General features: G+C 34.3%; 1 protein-coding gene across 11 annotated transcripts in view; it reads left to right on the top strand.

Annotated features, from left to right (window-relative positions):
• PPM1A (protein phosphatase, Mg2+/Mn2+ dependent 1A) overlaps positions 1-16,419 on the top strand; it is a 44,780-nt gene extending 28,361 nt beyond the window's left edge. For 7 of the 11 annotated variants that reach the window (XM_086320426.1, XM_086320425.1, XM_086320418.1 and 4 more), the window contains 5 exons: positions 5,208-6,061; positions 8,438-8,555; positions 12,705-12,813; positions 14,238-14,295; positions 15,517-16,419. In XM_086320426.1, the coding sequence (XP_086176552.1) occupies positions 5,208-6,061; positions 8,438-8,555; positions 12,705-12,813; positions 14,238-14,295; positions 15,517-15,546 (1,169 nt within the window). In that variant the 3' untranslated portion in view covers positions 15,547-16,419. Of the gene's footprint in view, positions 1-4,470; positions 4,629-5,207; positions 6,062-8,437; positions 8,556-12,704; positions 12,814-14,237; positions 14,296-15,516 lie in introns of all 11 variants that reach the window. The other 4 variants (XM_086320423.1, XM_086320424.1, XM_086320419.1 and 1 more) reach the window with 2 other exon arrangements.
• Positions 16,420-16,623: the final 204 nt, after the last annotated feature.

Here is a 16,623-nt window from a genome sequence, read left to right as displayed (position 1 = left end):
GGAGTGTGTAGCATCTTGAAAAGCCAGTGGGAACAGTGTTTAAAGAGAGTATTGTGTTGATCACTGCTGTGAGCAGCCAGCCAGATGTCCATTGGATTAAGTTTGGAGGAACTTCTTTTGATGGAATGGCCAGACAACAGTTTGGAGCGTCAACACTTTTAAAATGAGTCTCAACTGTAGAGAAAGAAGCAGGAGGTAGCTAAAGGGAGTGAGTCATCTAAATACTTACTTTTAATGGGTAACGTTTGAATATCTTTAAAAGTTGTACTGCAGTAGGAAGGGAGAGGAATAAAAGGAGTCAAAGAGAATAGTAGTGTTGGGTTCCTGGGAAGACATATAAGTCATATAAGATTCCTTTGAAGCCTAGTCTCCAAAACTATAATGGAAGGATTTAACTTAAGTGAGAGGATGGAGTACTCTAATGTAAGAAAGGTCTGAGGGTAGGATGGGTACATACGGGGGTGGGTTTGTATGTTTGGAATCAAGATGAGGAAAGAACTTCTGAGTTCTAAAAGAATTCCTTGAAGTGATCTCATTTATTGGTTTTCTGTTTATTGTTTTAACTGTGGTATCTAGCTATTCATTGTCTCTATTGAAAATTTTAGTTCACTAATTGTTTTTCATTTCCATGAACCTACTTTCAGAGTGGTTTGTTTCTTTTTGCTTTGGTTGACAGCCTGCAATTGTTTTACTCATTCAGTGTCATCTCATAAATTGATGGGTGTTTTCTAGTTTGGAGCTAATGGATACTGAGTTCACCACCCTCCCCTCCTGCCCATTCCCACCTTTAACTTCTGAATCTTTAAAAATATATCTTCTTATTGTTCTTTGCTTATTAATATATTTTATTTAGCTTGAGTATTTGAGATTGGCATTGCCAGAAACTGCGATTAGTGCCCTATTGTTTGCTGTTAGTCCCAAAAATAAAAGTTAAAAGTTGAGATTTCTTTTCTCCCTTTATTTTCTCTTCTTCTTTACCTCTTCTTTCCTCTTTTTTTGGTCATTTACCCTTGGTAGTTTAGAAATTTAGAAAACAAATTAAATAGAGTAGGCACAGGAAAAAATGACACTAAAAGAAGTTTCTGCTTTCCTTGGTGACTGTCTTCCATGCCTGTCTGCCTTTTATGTTGTTTTTTTAAAGCCTGCATTTTGGCCTACTTTTATTTAGTCAACTCTGAGCACATGCTAGGTTGCATCACAACACTAGCATTATTAGCCGATCTGAACATTTCAATACAAAGTACTATGACAGTTATGAAGATACTTACTTATATATAATTTCTGATAAGTATTATTTTTATATAACCGCTTCACCAGCCTTCTGCAAATTATTCAGAATTCAAGGAGGTAAGATTTCTAAATGGCTTTTTTTCAGTATGTGAGACTCCAGACACAAAATTATTAATTTGTATTTTTGCATTTGCAGCAGAGCTGGACCTAAAATTTTATCATATGATTGACTTGGTTTGTTATATTTTTACATTCCTAATATATATTTTTTCAAAAGTTTCAATGAATCATTTGTTTGGTAGTTTCATGTGTATATTTAGGAAATAACTACTGGCCTTTTCTATAAAAGTGTAAGGTCCCTATTAGGTAATAACAGAATCTAGATTGGCTGTGTGTGTGAGAATGTAGTAATAATTAAATAGTTTCCATTTGCAGAGTTCCTCATTTTTGCTATACTCAATGTAACTACTTTGCACCCATTACCTCATTTAAACTTTTGCAGCAACATTCAGAGGTAAGTGTTAATATGCCCACTGTACAGATGAAGAAAGAATGCTAGATTAGTGATATCGAGTGTCTTAAGTATACCGTTGTCCAACATTATTCACAGGGAGTGATTCCAGGAGCCCCTGTGGATACCAAATGTGTGGATGCTCAAGTCCCTTCCATAAGGGTAGTACAGGGAATTTAGTGAGCCCTCCATATTCACGGATGTGAAACCCGAAGATATGGAGGGCTGGCTGTAACCCCTCCCACCTCCCCTTTAGCCTCGCTAAAGGAATTGAGGTACAGAGATGAGGCAACTTGCTGTTGACCTTCAGCAGATGACTTAACCTCACCACAGCTCTATCATCTTCTATCTTCCTAATCTAGGCTTTCCATCTCTCTAATCTTTACCACTGGTACACAGTTGCCTAGGTTGCAATCCTACTTTGGAAATTCTATTTTTTTTTTAATTTTGATTTTTTTCTAAAGGTCCACAGGTAAGTTCTTTTGTACAACCATGTCTGAGACCATTGCCTTAGTAGTAAACGGTGCTTTAGAGTGAGGCAGACTTGAATTTGAGTCCTAATTCCCCTAAATTTTTCTGATGAGTGACATTGGCCAAGTTTTTTAGTCTCAATAAAATTCATCTATTAGGTTGGTGCAAAAGTAACTTGCAATTTTGCATTGTTGAACTTTGCCATTGGATATTGGAATACATTCTTAAATAAATGTAATTATAATGCACATTTCTTACTTTGTTTTTTTGCTAATGACTTATTACTGTTTATTTTGGACTATAGAAATGATGTTAGACAAAAAGCAAATTTTAGCAATTTTTTAATTTGAGTTCAAATGGGTCATAAACCAGTGGCGACAGCCCATAACAACTCGTTTGGTTCAGGAGCTGCTGGCAAAATGTACAATGGTGGTTCAAGAAGTTTTGCAAAGGAGACGAGAACCTTAAAGACAAGGATGCCAGCCACGGGAAGTTGACAGTGACCATTTGAGAGCCATTGTCAAAGCTGATCCTCTTAAAACACATGATAAGTTGCTCAAGAACCCAGCATTGACCATTCTATAGTCATTCAGCATTTGAAGCAAATTGGAACAGTGAAAGAGCTCAATAAGTGGGTACCTCATGAGCTGACTGAAAACCAAAAAAAAAAATCATCATTTTGAAGTGTTGTCTTCTCTTATTCTATGCAACAACAATGAACCATTTCTCCACTGGATTGTGACATACAACGAAAAGTGGATTTTCTATGACAACCATTGACGACCAGCTCAGTGGTTGGACCAAGAAGATGCTCCAAAGCACTTCCCAAAGCCAAACTTGCACCCAAAAAAGGTCATGGTCACTGTTTGGTGGTCTGCTGCCCATCTGATCCACTACAGCTTTCTGAATCTCGGTAAAACCAGTACATCTGAAAAGTATGCTCAGCAGATTTATGAGATGCACCAAAAACTGCAGTGCCTGCAGCTGGCTGGCAGTGGTCAACAGAAAGGGCCCAAAGTTTCTGAAAAACTTACTTCAGAAGTTGAATAAATTGGGCCTCATCTGCCACATTCAGTTGACTTCTCACCAACCACCACTTCTTCAAGCATCTTGACAACTTTTTGCAGGGAAAATAGTTTCCACAGTCAGCAGGAGGCAGAAAATGCTTTCCAAGAGTTGATTGAATCCCCAAGCATGGATTTTTCATTATTATTATTATTATTATTTTTTTGACTATGCTGGGTCTTCATTGATGTGTGGGCTTTTCTCTAGTTGCAGAGAGCAGGGGTTACTTTCTAGTTGCAATGTGGGGGCTTCTCATTGTGGTGGCTTCTCGTTTTGGAGCACAGGTTCTAGGATGCGCAGACTTCAGTAGTTGGGTCACTTGGGCTCAGTGGCTGCAGTTCCTGGGCTCTAGAGCACAAGCTCAGTAGTTGTGGTACATGGGCTTAGTTGCTCTGAGGTGTGTGTGATCTTACCGGATCAGGGATCGAACTCATGTCTCCTGCATTGGCAGGCAGATTCTTTACCACTGAGCCACCAGGGAACCCCCCAAGCATGGATTTTTGCACTACAAGAATACACAAACATTTCTTGTTGGCAAAAATGTTTGATTGTAATGGTTTCTATTTTGATTAATAAAGATGTGTTTGAGCCTGGTTACGATGATTTAAAATTCAGGGTTCGAAACCACAATTACTTTTTCATCAACCTAATATAAACTGAACATAATATTATAACTTACCTCAGAGTTTTGTTGAGAATAAATTGAAGTAACGCTTGCAAAACTTAGAATGATTTAGAGTTCATCTTACACATTGTCTGCTATTAAGATGTCATTACTATTGTGTCTTTTGTCCCATCAAAACACTCACCCTTGCCATATTGTGTATCAATTTGATGAAAACCACCGTAAGAAAGGACTAATGGCTAGTTTTCGTTATTTAACTGCCATTAGTGGAACCGTAATGAAAGTGGACAAGTAGGCAGGAGATCATTGTATCATACCAATCAGCCAGACTTCTCTGCTGTGTATTAGTTTGGCTTTAGTAGGATGAAGGAGGAGGGAGACGTTGCCAGGAAATGTTCCTGAGTTGTTTTTCTTCTTCCTCTTTCTCTTCCAGCTTCTTTTCAGACCTTAGCATCGTAGTATCACAGATTCCCAGTTTCCTAAGTTCATCCTAATTTACCTAGGTACTTTCCCCACTCCTACCCATCTCTCTTCACCTTCATTAAACCTCATCCTATCCTCCTTTCAGATTGCATTCAGTTGTGACTCATTTGATAACTTGGACCCCAAGTCTCTACATTCCGAGGCTATTACTCAAGTAAAGACCAACCTGAATCCTGAACACTGTCTTCCTGCCTTGTAAGCCCATTCCAAGCCAGAGGTTTTCGCTTTTGATTATTGGGAAAGGTTAGCCAAACTTTCAGACTTGTCCACAGTGCTGTCCTAGACCTTTTGATCTCCTTTACTATTTATACCGAGTGATTATAAAGTGCTATAATAATGATACGTGTTATTACCACTAGGTTAGGTTACAATAGATAAAGTGTGTATAATGGCTTTGCAGCTTGAAAATTGAGGATGAACCACTTACAGTAATTTAATAACTTATTGGCTTATCAAAGACTGAAAAACCTATGGAAAACAGAATTTGAGCTAGAATATAAAGGACGGGTATACTTACTTATATAAGGAAGGAGGAAAGGCAGGAAATCCCGGTTAAGGGCACTGACAGGAGGAAAGGTTTAAGGGAAGGAGCATGCAAATTTGGATCCTTGTAAGTAGATTTTTTTTTTTTTTTAACTTTTTCAGAGGTTTGTGTAATAGGAATAAAACTAGATATTTGGAACCAAACTTTGGAAAATCCTGAATACTCAACTAATATTTAAACTTTATTTGTATTTCCTTCATTCTTAAAGGTTGTTGGATATGTATTGATAGTTTGTTTATAAGACAGTTATTAACTTTTTTGTTTCTCTTCCTTTGCAGACCTAGAGAATCAAGACATAATGGGAGCATTTTTAGACAAACCAAAGATGGAAAAACATAATGCCCAGGGGCAGGGTAATGGGTTGCGATATGGGCTAAGCAGCATGCAAGGCTGGCGAGTTGAAATGGAGGATGCACATACTGCTGTGATCGGTCTGCCAAGTGGACTTGAAACATGGTCATTCTTTGCTGTGTATGATGGGCATGCTGGTTCTCAGGTTGCCAAATACTGCTGTGAGCATTTGTTAGATCACATCACCAATAACCAGGATTTTAAAGGGTCTGCAGGAGCACCTTCTGTGGAAAATGTAAAGAATGGAATCAGAACAGGCTTCCTGGAGATTGATGAACATATGAGAGTTATGTCAGAGAAGAAACATGGTGCTGATAGGAGTGGGTCAACAGCTGTGGGTGTCTTAATTTCTCCTCAACACACGTATTTCATTAACTGTGGAGACTCAAGAGGTTTACTTTGTAGGAACAGGAAAGTTTACTTCTTCACACAAGATCACAAACCAAGTAATCCGCTGGAAAAAGAACGAATTCAGAATGCAGGTGGTTCTGTAATGATTCAGCGTGTGAACGGCTCTCTGGCTGTGTCGAGGGCCCTTGGGGACTTTGATTACAAATGTGTCCATGGAAAAGGTCCTACAGAGCAGCTTGTTTCACCAGAGCCTGAAGTCCATGATATTGAAAGATCTGAAGAAGATGATCAATTCATTATTCTTGCATGTGATGGTATTTGGGATGTCATGGGAAATGAAGAGCTCTGTGATTTTGTAAGATCCAGACTTGAAGTCACTGATGACCTTGAGAAAGTTTGCAATGAAGTAGTCGACACCTGTTTGTATAAGGTAGCTAGACTTTTTTTTTTTTAAAGACAAAATGATTTTATGGCATCTTAATTACTACTATAGTATAAAATCATCTTAGAGCCTATAGCTCAGAAATAAGTTTTTGGTACAGTTGCAGGATACTTTTCATCAATTACAAAAATAATATAGGAATACTTCTTAGAAATAAATTATCCAGTTACCATAAATGCAAGAGTTATCTGGATGTTTAATCTTTTTTAGTAACCATAATTACTTGAGTTTTTTGATATGGAATATTATCAAAGGTAAAAAGACTGTATCAAAGTGAATGTTTTCAAAAGAGGAATGGGGAGAGTTAAGCCTCATTGTCTGTAAATGAAAGGCATTTTAGAATTTTAATATTTTACCATGTGATATCTCAGTATATTTATGGAAATACTTTGAGACTGCTCTAATGAATCCGTAGCACCAACAGAGAGGATTTAGTGATGATTTGGTGTTATGTAATAGAAATAGCCTTGGACATGGAGTCAGAAGAACTTGGTATGAGACTGTGTATGACTTCAGGTAAGCTCTTTAAACTATCTGGAAAATCAGTTTCTTTAATTGTTCAAGAGAGAGATATTATTACCCTGTCTTATGGGGTTGTCTGGATAATCAAATGGGATTGTGTAGATGAGCAACAGAAGGTTCTGCAGACTTAAGAGTCAGAAGGTGAAAGTGAAGTTGCTCAGTCGTGTCCGACTCGTGTGTGACCCCGTGGACTGTAGCCCACCAGGCTTCTCTGTCCATGGGATTCTCCAGGCAAGAATACTGCAGTGGGTTGCCATTTCCTTCTCCAGGGGATCTTCCCAACCCAGGAATCGAACCCAGGTCTCCTGCATTGCAGGCAGACGCTTTACCCTCTGAGCCACCAGGGAAGCCCCTTGAGTCAGACATGGAATCAAATCTTACCTCTGTTACTTTTGTACTGTACAGTCTTGAACAAATTGTTCAGCCCCTCTCAGCTATTTGAATGGAGAAAAATAGTATCTAACTCATAAGACTGGGGAATGAAATTAATGAGCTAATGTATACATATAAACATGCTGCTCCCTTTTTAAGAAGGTTAAAATGTTACACAGCTTACTCCTTTAGCTGCAGCACTAGCACTAGAATGCAAGCCCTTGACTTGGCTGCCGTGTTCTTTCTGCCACACTGTTGTATTTTGTCAATAATGCGTACTAATTCTTTGTGGGTTTTCTTTTGTTTGTTTAAAAAATGCTGATTTTCTAAAACTTTGGAGGCTATATATTTGATTTTCTTTTAAAACTCAGAAATAGTAAGTCAACATAATACTGTTCGTAGTTTTATATGCACAACTGCCAGCTATACTTAAAATCTTAATTAAAAATCAGGTTTATGTAACATCCAACACAAATCAAGTTTATGTAACATCTAACAAATATGTTTTAAAAAAATCAATAGAACGACAACTTGATAGTGCACACTGTTAATTTCTGAATTTAGGAGGAACAATACAATGCCACTTATGTTCTTTGTCCCTTTTACTATAAAAAAGGGACAAAGTAGCATTCATTTGTTAGGTTTATCCTTTAGCACTTGAGAATTCAATACTTTGTTAACTAAATTAAAAGCTGTTTTCTTAAGAGACTTATCAGATTCAGATATTAGTAAATTATGACTCAGATTCCACTTTATCTGTTCTGCATTATGCTCTATAGAAGGTAACTCCCAGTTATTATTAATAATAGGAAAAGTCTGATTTGTGGGGAGGCCAAAATTGATTCAAGTATTGTAATTATAGTATTTTGAATATGTAGGTGTCTAAATGAATGTACTTCCTAAAAGTTAAGCCTTTTTTTTTTAATTATGAAAATTAAAAGTTGGTTTATAAACTTTATATATGTAGTTTTATTTCTAATTCTATATTTCTACTTATTATGAAGCAAATCAATTAGTCTCACAATTTATTTTAAATGTAAATTTGTCAGGTATATGTGTAACTACAGATGAAATCATGTTGTAAAGAATATCACTAGTATTTTCTACCTTGTTGAATTCAATGTATGTGTGTATGTGTATTTGTGTTAGGTATCACTTCATGTTAAGTAGGCCACCAGTAAATGTTCAGAAATATTTATTTTATAGAACTTTAAAAAATTATTGTTGCAGTAGAGTTTAACCTGTAGTGTTTCTTTCCTGTCTTTTGGAGTGTTGGTTATTCTATATACCATAGGTACTACATATGTATTTGGGGGGGTGCCCTTCCACATGTGCATATATATTTTTCTCTCCTTATAAACAATATATGTTTTCACTAGAACAAGCATAATTGACATGGCTGTAAAGGTTCTCAAGGCTTTGAAGAGCAAAAAGGAAACAAAATGTTTTCTCAAACTTTTTTCTTCCCAGGGAAGTCGAGACAACATGAGTGTGATATTGATCTGTTTTCCAAATGCACCCAAAGTATCGCCAGAAGCAGTGAAGAAGGAGGAAGAGTTGGACAAATACCTGGAAAGCAGAGTAGAAGGTGGATCATTTAACAAAAAATAAGTAGCTTTATTAAAGAAAAACCTCAGCATAATCAAACTTTTATAACGTGTTAACTTTTAGGTCTTTACGTACGTGACTTCGACATTTGGTGTTTAGTGTACAGAAGTGGAAAGGGCGTTTCTGTAGTAGCTGTTGAGGTATTTGTTACTGTCCTATTACAGTTATATTAGAAATAACAAGTATGGCCCAGTACATTCTGTTCAGGATACTTGGTAAAGTGTTTGTATGCTTTCAAATTCTTGATTAATTCACTGGCATGAATAATTTTATGCCAGGAAAGTCTGATTTATGGTTTATTATAAATAGATTATTTATGATGGTGATAATTTGAATGCCATCTTTTGTGTAAAGCTGTGTTTATGAATTTAACATCTTTGGGACTTTTAAAATAAGAACTTGAAGATCATAGCCTGGTTATTAATACCTTTCATGTGCCACAGCTTTTAAAAATTTATTTTAAACTATTTCAAAGCTTCTTGCCTAAGCCATAAACTGCCTCACCTAGACAACATAAACCTGAATAGAAGACATACTAGGTCTCTACCTGGCAGAAATGTAAATACTGAATAAAATCAAGAAATTAAGTTGGAAATTACAGAAGTGTATTTATCATAATTCTGCAGATTACTTTGAGACAATTAGAAAGGCTGCCTTCAAATATTTGAAAAGTGTTAAAATAATTATTGATGCAGCTGCTATTTGGTATAAATATTAAGTATCCCCAGAGAATTACAGTTTATTGCATATATGCAATAAGTATGTAGATTATACAGTTTCTTTAAGCAGGAAAAACTTGACATGCCTATGATAGTGTTAAAATGCATTTTTGGGGGGGGCTTCTAATGTTATTACTTTGCACGTTAAAGACCTTTAATAGCATGTAAACATTGATACACTATTAAAGACCTTTAATACCATGTAAACATTGATATACTATATACTTAAATCCTGTTGTGCCTGCATTATTAAAATTAATATGCACTTTAATTTTGTTTTCTCTCTTTTTACTGTTTGATACCAGTTATAATTAGTCTGGTGTTAGAATGGTGATTGGTTTTGATTTCCAGTACTGTCTTAGAGTTGCTATTTTGTTTTTTACTTCTCTCCCCTACTTGATAGTGATATATCTATTAATAGTATATATGTAGTATTTAGTATTTCACTTACTGAGCATACTATTCAATGAGTTTGTCTCCTCACTATTACCAAGGGTCTTGGAAATTCTTGGTTTTAAATAATTCATATCAGTTTGAGTTATTTATACATAATACAGTAAGAAAATATTTAGAATGCTACCAAGTTACAGCACATTGGTTCACACTGCTTGTTCTTAGAAAAATACAAAATCTGAAGAGGAATATATATTGGGATATGTTGATATTTAATTTATTGGCACTTTAACTTGAGTGTACATGTTTTCTTATTGATTTAAAGAAATACCGACTTTAGTTTTATTTACTAAGAAATCGAGTCAAATTTTAGAAATGAATTGCTGCTTTTTCTCTTTAGTGTGCACTCTTAAGTTTGATGCAATTATAAATAATTGCTTTAGATAGGTAATTTTATGTTATAATGTGAAGTTTTATATTGCCTATTATCAAGCAAGAATTGCCATCTGAACAAAATTTACATTAATACTCAATATTTGGGTATGCTGAAGTTTTGTTATATTTGTACTGTTCAATTGGAGATTATTATGTCAGAAATACAATATTCTTTACCAAGGTAGATTTGATGAGACTGCATCTAAATATTATATTAATTAAAATCACTACTATATTTAAAAACGTAGAAAGAATGTAGCTATTTGCATTGTAAAAATTGTTTTGTGTCTTAAAAAGTGATAAATACTGCAGTCAGCTTTTAAAACAGGCACTGAATATCTTTTTCTATTTTTCTTTCTTTAAATACATGCCTTCACTAAATTGCTGTGACCTACTAAACCTCATTTTATTTGCATTGAATACTTTTGGCTTCTCTGTCCACACCACAGAAAAGGACAAAGGCTTAAAAGCTCTCCTCCTATGATCTACGAAATATATTTGATTCTCTAGGGTTGTGAAAAGATGTAGCTCATAATTTAAACCATACCACTTAAGGCTGTGGTCCTTCTAAGCCAATTTAAGAGGATATCTGTGTTGTTTATATATTTTTATTTGCTACTGACTACACAAGCTTTAAAGTTTCTAATTTGGAGATAACTGATAAAATTTCTCAGACTTGGCAGAGGGAAGTGAGGAGGAGCAGCATATATGAGCATGTGAAACGTAGATCTTCTGTACACATATATTCTTTAATAAAAGCATTCTGTCTTTTTACAATTCTAATTGAAATGTATGGTCCAAGAACAGTTAAAGGACTATTTCTTAAAAATTCCTTTTTCTTTATTTTTTAAAGCAGAAAGAAGTAAGGCTAGTGTAGTGTTAAATGCTCAGATAGTTTAAATATATTGTCCCATGTGAAATAGGAGATATGACTGTTTTTAAAGTCTTATTTTTTTAAAGAATTTGTCTTCCTGTAATTTTCTTCACAGTTAAAATATCCTAACTTTTATATTTTAACAAAGAAGGTATATAATACATCAAATATAGATGATTCAAGGTAATGTTTTTAGATTTGAAAACATCAGTTGAATTTATCATCAGTGTTCATTTATATTGTATCTAGTTATCTGTCCAATAATTGTACTGGCTTAGCAGAGACTGTATGTTAAGTGTATTACAGCTTTAGATTGTGAAATTGTGCAGTTTAGGTAAACATCAAATTCCTTTATTTTTGTACAGCAAATTTCCAGCATTAGAATCTTGTAGAATAAATATACTAGATGTTAAAGATTATACAATAAAGGAACTTGGCAAACCAAATCTGAGATCCTTGCTTTTTGTTCAGATTTAAGACTGGTTTAAAAAAAGAGATGGTAAAATTTGGCCTTAATCCTAAAAAGGACAATTTGAGCCATTTAAAGAAGTATGGGTAGCAGCGTCTGTCTTTTAATATGTGCCTTTAATGATGAATTAATATTTTGAAACTTGATAGAAGAATGAAAGATCTTTACATGCATTGTTATTTTCAACGGTATTTACAGATTGAGAACGAGAACGATATCCAATGATAACAAAGAAAATTTCTTAGTGTAAATAATGGAAAACAAAAAATCGAACATATAACCACAAATACTCTTGGCATGATCTTATGTTTAGAATAAATATGCTAAAACTCCAGGTAAAGACTTCTTGGACTTAAAGTGAATAATTTGAGCACTCTTTAAGTTGTGCACAATGGGTTGGTATTCTGTGGTATGAATGACAATATGCATCTGCGTGGCAATACTGTAGATCATATCACTCTCCCATTTAATAACAATGTTTTAAAATTAACAATTTTAAATACAGTTGTATGGTTTATCAAATTTTTTGTTTTTAAAAAAACTTACCATGAAATTTAGACTTTTTTCCATTCTGTAGGCTTTGTTCAGATAATCAACAGGAAATGGTATTTATCTGTTTATTGCTTAAAGATACTTTAGACAGAAGTTAAGCTGCGAGTAGTGTTCAAGTGTATGACCTATTCTGCCCATGCTACTTAAGTATCATTTTGTAAATATAAACATGTAAATATGATTTGTGTTAGTGTATCATCAGTAAATCCCACATACTTATAGGGTTTCTTTTTTCTTTTTTAAGATCTTGAAATTGTTTATTTTTTTTTAATCTGTGTATTGTATTTTCAGAGCAAAATTCAGGAAACATGTTTCCAGTCTAATTAGAGGAGTTAATCTCCTCAGAAGTAACTAGCTGGCATCTTAAGAGGAATATCCTCATGTGTACACACGTATCCCCGATTATGTACTTTATTGATTTTAATACGAAATTTTTTCACATTTTTAATCTTGTTTATATTTGGTCTTTGAAGTTAATCTGGAAAGTATTGTATCTCTTGTATCGTTTTATACATCCTTTTGTCATCAATTTTCAAAGTTCAATTTGATTTTTCTTTCCTTGTACTAGTTTAGAAAATCTCAGATGTGGTATATGCCATCTTTAAAAACCTAAGTTATCTTTGTTTCATTTTATTATTATTATTAAGTTTGAATAACACTTACAAAAAAAGTACTTCTGATTCCCAGAAATCATAAAGAAGCAGGGGGAAGGCGTCCCTGACTTAGTCCATGTGATGCGCACATTAGCGAGTGAGAACATACCCAGCCTCCCACCAGGGGGTGAACTGGCAAGCAAGTAAGTTACATTTTGAATACTCATAGCATTTGTCTCAGTACATGAAAATGTTTGGCGTCCGTAGGTCAGATTTGTATTTACATAATTTCTAAAGTGACTTTAGAATGTTTAACTTGTGGTTCATTGCTTTTCAGTGTTAATGATATATGGTGCTTATCTAGAATAGATATCAGAATATCATTGTAACTAATTATACTGAAGACTGTCTTCAGTGGAGGCTTAGATTACACTGATTATTTCATAATAGTGTAAATGAGATAATACAGTAAAATAAAATTTTAAACTAAATTGCATAGTACTATAAAATTCCAGGTGTCAGTATTATTCCTACTATAATTTGATTTTGTTAATCCCTGGATAACTGAATACCCCATGGATGAGCATCTGTCTCTTCCTGCACCTGGACCATTTCTCTGTATCTGATTTTCCTGATGTTTTTGGATGTCGATGCTGGTTGCTTGGGTTTTGGTGTGAAGGAAGATAGGTAGATGCATTTCTTGTTTTTTTTCTCTCTGCACTTTAGTTCATAGAACTGGACTTAATCTGTGTTAAATATTAACCTTACATCTTTGTAAACTGCAGTGGAGACTTTACACAGTTTTACAATTCAAGGCTTAAGACATTTTTACCTCAGATATCCATGTAATTGATCTACAAAGATATATTGACAAATTTCCTTGTTTCTCTACTTGTTCTGTGAGTGTAGCCATGTTTTTAAAAATATCATGTAATTGTTCAAAACTTCCTGTTTGAAGCATTTATATCTTGGAAATTGTTTCTTCCAATAAGATATTCTGTGAAATGATTGAATATAAAATTGCTTCAAGTCAGTTTTGTAAGTGGGGAGGCTATAATTCAGAAGTACCACTACCGATTCTTATTTCTAATAAAATATTATTCAAAAAGTAATTACTAGACTTGCCAGGGAAATGTCATATTTGACATTTCAGTTTTAATAGAGCTTTTTTAAAGGGGCATTATGAAAAGCAGAAACCTATATGTAAAATATCTAAATTATTTTACTATAACAGACGTTGAAGTTATATCTACTTCAAAACATTCAACTCTTAACCAGAATATATTATTTTTTAAGAAATGTATCATCATTTTTGACTTATAAAAAACTAAATGCCAGTTCAAATAGACATAGACCATATAGACTGATTTTTTTCCCCCAAGCCATGACTTTTTTCTTCTATTAATTGTATTAGTAGAATGGTACATTTTAGAATAAATTCACCTGTATTTTAACAATGGGGCCCAAATATCTTAAGATAAGGTTCAGTTATTGGCAGTAAGAAATATAAGTAAAATAATTTGTGAATGATTATCCTTGACATTTTAATAAACACCTGGCTATGAGTTATTAAGCAGTCTTGTGCTCTGAAGAATTAACTTTCTGTATTTTTTTTTTCTAAATTTAGGCGGAATGTAATTGAAGCCGTTTACAATAGACTGAATCCATACAAAAATGATGACACCGTAAGTAACATTTTAGCTCCTCTGCTTTCCCTTCCCTTCCACTCTAAATGCATATCCTTGCTACCTATTTTTGCAGAGCTGTTTATTGCACCCATTCTCTTACACACACCCCTGATTGATTGCTCTAAACTCTGCCTGTATCACAGTCCTAGTGCTTGAGGACATTAATCATGGTGAGTGGCCATTTAACTCAAACAGGAGGAAAGTCCCTTTTAATTATTTTTTTAAGCCTCTTCAAGCAATCAACTTCAGAAGTTTTTTCCCACTAAATATTTTTTTGAAGTTGGGAGTATCTCTGCTCAGTTTCTTGAATTGATTCTGAGTTTTGTAAGCAGCTGCAACAGAACCTCAGAATGCCCATCTCCATTAATACCCATTCTTTGCCAAGAACCCTACACATTCCATTTAAATACTAAAGTAGAGAATTCTGTTTATATAAAGATGTTTAGAATGCTGTATTCTCCAATTAGGGCTTCCCTGGTGGCTCAGCAGTAAAGAATCTGCCTGCCAATGCAGGAGATGCAGGTTTGATCCCTGGGTTGGGAAGATCTATTGGAGAAGGAAATGGCAACCCACTCCAGCATTCTTGCCTGGGAAATCCCATGGACAGAGGAGCCTGATGGGCTGTAGTCCATGGGGTTGCAAAAGAGTCAGACATGACTGAGTGACTAAACAACAGCAACATTCTTCAATTAAGTTTTCTATTACAATTCGATTGTACTGTTGTGATTACAAAAAACTGGTAACTTAAAATCATTTCAGCCTGGCTCTGAAATATTTTATATACTGCATTATGAAGCATCCTCAAATCTCTTGTTACTTGAGGTTTTCATGCAATAAAAATTTATAAAGATAATATTCTAAAAATAAATTGGGTTTATTGAAGAGAAAAATAAAATTCTTTCTGGTAATTTATTGGTTTAGAAATACATTTGGTCAACCTCATCGTAAAATCTTATATTAAATATTTTACTCCAAAACCAAACCAAAAGGTTCTTGTTGTTTAGTCTCTAAGTTGTGTCCAATTCTTTTGCCTTGTAACAATTCTTGGAACAGATTATATATTGATATTTCATAAACACATGTACATATATACTATAGAAAACATTTATATTCTAAAGATCAGTCTTACAAAACCTTATCTTTCTGCATTACCCAGAAAATAATGCATCTTTAAGTTTTAATTTAGTTCATTGTTTTGCTTTGTTTCCTTCAATAAAGGACTCTACATCAACTGATGATATGTGGTAAAACTGCTCATCTAGCCATGGAGTTTACCTTCACCTCCAAAGGAGAGTACAGCTCAACTTCATTGAACCTTTTAAACATCCATCCTCAACTTTAAAGAAGGGCATATATGACATGGGTGAGAATGATTACACCAGAGAACTTCAGCAGTACAACAGCTAGCCCAGAACTGATTTTTTTTGTTGTTGTAAATTTGAGACTTATGTAAACGTGATTTCAAACCATAATTCATATGTTGTAAATCAGACTCCAGCAATTTTTGTTGTATGATTTTGTTTTTTGTAAAGTGTAATTGTCCTTGTACAAAATGCTCATATTTAATTATGAACTGCTTTAAATCACTATCGAAGTTATAAGAAATATTTGGCTTATTGTGTGATGCAACAGATATATAGCCCTTTCAAGTCATGTTGTGTTTGGACTTGGGGTTGGGACAGGAAGAGCAGCAGCCGTGTCAGCTAGACACTCACATGTGCACCTGATTATGGAGAATTATTCCAGAATATTATTACAAAGCTGAATATCCAGGGAGTTAATTGCAAACTATTTTAATGTTCTTGGCAGTGGGATTGGAATTGTTGATAAAGTTGATCCCTTCATTTAACTGTCTTTTAGGTTCTCTCCTTGTTGCCATGAGTATTGCAGGTAATAGAATATATTCATAAGAATATCAATCTTGGGGCTAAAATGCCTTGATTCTTTGCACCTCTTTTACAAGTCCTTACATTTAATTACTAATTGATAAGCAGCAGCTTCCTACAAATAGTAGGAGACTGCCACATTTTTGCTATCATGATTGGCTGGGCCTGCTGCTGTTCCTAGTAAGATATTCTGAATTCCATTTTATCAATAAAGCTTGATTTAACAAACAAGAAATTTAATCATGTATGTGTAATTCCTCCTTTACTCCGCCCTTATTTTAAAACACCATACCATTGTAAATGAGAAGTTTCTTATGGGGAAAGATGTTAGTCTCTTAATTGGAAAATACTGTTACTCAAGGCATAGATGGAACTGGTTCCCTTCTATTAGAAAGACTATAAAAGATTTAAGTCTATGTTGTTCCTTGATCTATTTTTA

The sequence above is a fragment of the Bos grunniens genome, chromosome 10, assembly GCF_055505025.1.
Source record: "Bos grunniens cultivar Pamir isolate PY7600 chromosome 10, Bosgru_T2T1.0, whole genome shotgun sequence".
Taxonomy (NCBI): Eukaryota; Metazoa; Chordata; class Mammalia; order Artiodactyla; family Bovidae; genus Bos; species Bos grunniens.
Note: the sequence above shows the minus strand (reverse complement) of the source record. Positions and strands in the feature narration are given on the sequence as shown.